This window comes from Mastomys coucha, unplaced genomic scaffold (assembly GCF_008632895.1).
Source record: "Mastomys coucha isolate ucsf_1 unplaced genomic scaffold, UCSF_Mcou_1 pScaffold15, whole genome shotgun sequence".
NCBI classification, from domain to species: Eukaryota; Metazoa; Chordata; class Mammalia; order Rodentia; family Muridae; genus Mastomys; species Mastomys coucha.
In genome coordinates this window covers 20,279,078-20,281,679 of record NW_022196897.1, presented here as the reverse complement: position 1 = coordinate 20,281,679, position 2,602 = coordinate 20,279,078, and the positions used below count along the sequence as shown (strand labels likewise).

The 2,602-nt window shown below is 53.8% G+C and overlaps 1 protein-coding gene across 5 annotated transcripts in view; it reads right to left on the bottom strand.

Annotated features, from left to right (window-relative positions):
* Ciz1 (CDKN1A interacting zinc finger protein 1) overlaps positions 1-2,602 on the bottom strand; it is a 17,198-nt gene that overhangs the window by 6,004 nt on the left and 8,592 nt on the right. For 3 of the 5 annotated variants that reach the window (XM_031369821.1, XM_031369816.1, XM_031369818.1), the window contains 6 exons: positions 2,474-2,567; positions 2,252-2,354; positions 1,467-1,704; positions 1,225-1,384; positions 870-991; positions 67-264 (listed from right to left, as the gene is read on the bottom strand). In XM_031369821.1, the coding sequence (XP_031225681.1) occupies positions 67-264; positions 870-991; positions 1,225-1,384; positions 1,467-1,704; positions 2,252-2,354; positions 2,474-2,567 (915 nt within the window). The remainder of the gene's footprint in view (positions 1-66; positions 265-869; positions 992-1,224; positions 1,385-1,466; positions 1,705-2,251; positions 2,355-2,473; positions 2,568-2,602) is intronic. The other 2 variants (XM_031369819.1, XM_031369820.1) reach the window with 1 other exon arrangement.

Here is a 2,602-nt window from a genome sequence, read left to right as displayed (position 1 = left end):
AAAAAAAAAAAAAAAAAAGGAAAGGCAAGTGGGGAAGGCCCAGCCCTCCCCCTCTGCCCTGAGTACCTGCTGGCTGCTGCAGCTGGCCTTGCAGATATAGCAGAAGAACTGGAGGCTCTGCTTGGAGGGTGTGCTGGCCAGGGCAGGGGCGGCAGAGGTTGAGTCCCCAGGGCGAGGCACAGATGTCAGAGGTGTGGTGTTAAAAGCCCGGCTGTCGCTACTCTGCAGGATGGTGACCTTCAGGGAGCTCCCAGCCCCCCACATCTACAGCAGACAGAGACAGAGTTTCTACCCTCTGGGTTAGGTTAGTCTATGTGACTGCCCAAACCTACACAGAGAATACAATAGCAGGGATCTGAACCTAGATCAAATACGTCTCACTATGTAGACCAGGCTGGCCTAAAGCTCACAGAGATCAGCCTGCCTCCACCTCCCTATGGCTGGATTAAAGATGTATAGCACGGCTCCTCATCTAGCTCTGGTTAATTCTAAGTCCAACCCATGTCACCACTCACATGATGGGGAAACTGATACCCGAGGAAGAAAAGAGGTTGACTTAAAGTTTGTTATAAGGTAGCGTTGGGACCCAAGTCCCACAAGGAGGCTTTTACAGAGGTACTGAAATAATATTACTACAAGAAGGATTGGCGGCTCTCGTGTGGAGTTGGCCGGGACCAGAAGGGACCTTTGCCACCAAAAGCACATCAAGATCTTAAGAAAAAAAGATACAACCACAGAGGAACCACCATGTGGCTCAGCCATGCCGCCAGGCACAAGGCTGTTGTCCTTTCCATACGTGGGGAAACAGAAAGAGGGACAAGGAGACCCTGCGCCACTGCCAGGCATAGGTCCTCCTGCGTGGTACACACCCCCAGCATCTCTCCGGCTCTCTTTTCACATTCTCCCACATCCAGGCCACCAGCTGTCGCCTCCCGGCTCCTGTCTTCACTGCTCTGGGCACTTACTGGTTCTGGCAAGGCCTCCTCTGGGTCTGAAATGACAGACATTCCTTTCCCAGCATGTCTAACATCTGGGGTCCAGATAGATCTGGATCCAAAAGCTGGCTTCTCTGTTCAGACATTAACCTGAAGTCCAAGACGGGGATGGTCCAAGATCTGTATACCAGGCCCAACCCTCAGTCCCCAGTCAAGACTAGACAATGCCAGATCAGAGAAAGAAGGGTTTGGCAGAGCTGGGTCAGACTAGGAGTCCACACTCGCTCACCTCCCCCAGCTTCTGCAGCGTCAGATGATAGCTGCGGTTCCGTGGCAGAGGCTGGACCTGACGTTTGTTCTGTTGGGGGTACTGACCCCTGTGGCCAGGTCTGAGGCTGGCCCTGGGTCTTCTCTGATGTCTGCTCCTGGGGCTGGGCTTGGGTGGATACCTGTGGATGTGTCTGGGTCTGGGTCTGTCTCCCGTGGGTGAACATGCCATGGGGAGGCTGTGACTGAACCTGTGGGCTGTACCTGATTCTGCTGGGGTGCTAAGTGCTCTGGAGAAGTCTGTGTCTGTGCCTGCTTCTGCAGCTTTGGCTGGGTCTGGATCTGCAGAACCTGTGGCTGGATGTGCGGCAGCACTTGGGCTTCTGGTGGCTCAGGCAGCTGATCTGGGGTCTGTGTCTGCTTTGGTGCGGTCATCTGGGTCTGAGGCTGGACCCTTGCTTGTGGCTGCCCTGTAGGGCCTCTCTCGGAGGACTCCTCTGAGCTAGCAAAGATCCAAAGATAGTCAAAAAGCCAGTTATGGTGGTCTTAATGCCTTTGATCCTAGCCCTAGGGAGGCAGAGACAGGCGGATCTCTTCTGAAGAGTTTGAGGCTAGCATGGTCAACATAGTGAGTTCCAAGTCAGCTGAGATTTTCTCAAAAATAAAACCAAAACAAACAAGCAAATCCAAGAAGACCAAAGCTCTGTCTTCCCAGGGGCCTATGACCCAGTTCCAAATCCTAGCTCTACTTACACTGTGGGATATGGAAAGCTTTAAAGCTACCTGGGCCTGTCTCACCTAAATGAGCCCAGGGGCAGTGACCTTCAATCTCCAAATTGCAACTTGATATTAATTAGCCCTATAGACCTGGCCTCACCTGCGTACTCTTCGAGGACCCCTTCTCCTGGCTGCCCAGCTTGGCCTCCAGGTGGCTCACCCCCAGGGGGATCTAGGGATGACTGTGACCCTCCCCCAAGTCAAGGTCAAGGCCTAACTTTGCAGGTGAGTTCCAGGCCTCTGAGCCCCAGCACATGGCCAGTATCACTCACCTCCTGGACCTCTTGGCTGGTGGTTCCAACGCCTCAAAGGGCTCAGACTCAGGCACTTGGGGTTCACTCACCATGCCATCTGGGCAGACTAGTGAATCTTGGTCTGCAATGGTGGCAGGTAAGGAAACACAGCTCCAGGAGATGGCCCTGGCTTACTTGCCACCAAGATCTTCCCTGCCCCGATGATGTCCCTTGTAAAGGACAGCATCCCCTGTCTCTCACCTTCAGATGTGTCCATCTGGAGCTCGGTGGCTTCCTCAGACCCCTCAGTGGGGTCTTCCCTATCTTCTAGAGGCACCGTCTGAGAAGAAGAATCCTGCTTCTTTTTAGAAACCATTTGGGGTCGGGGGG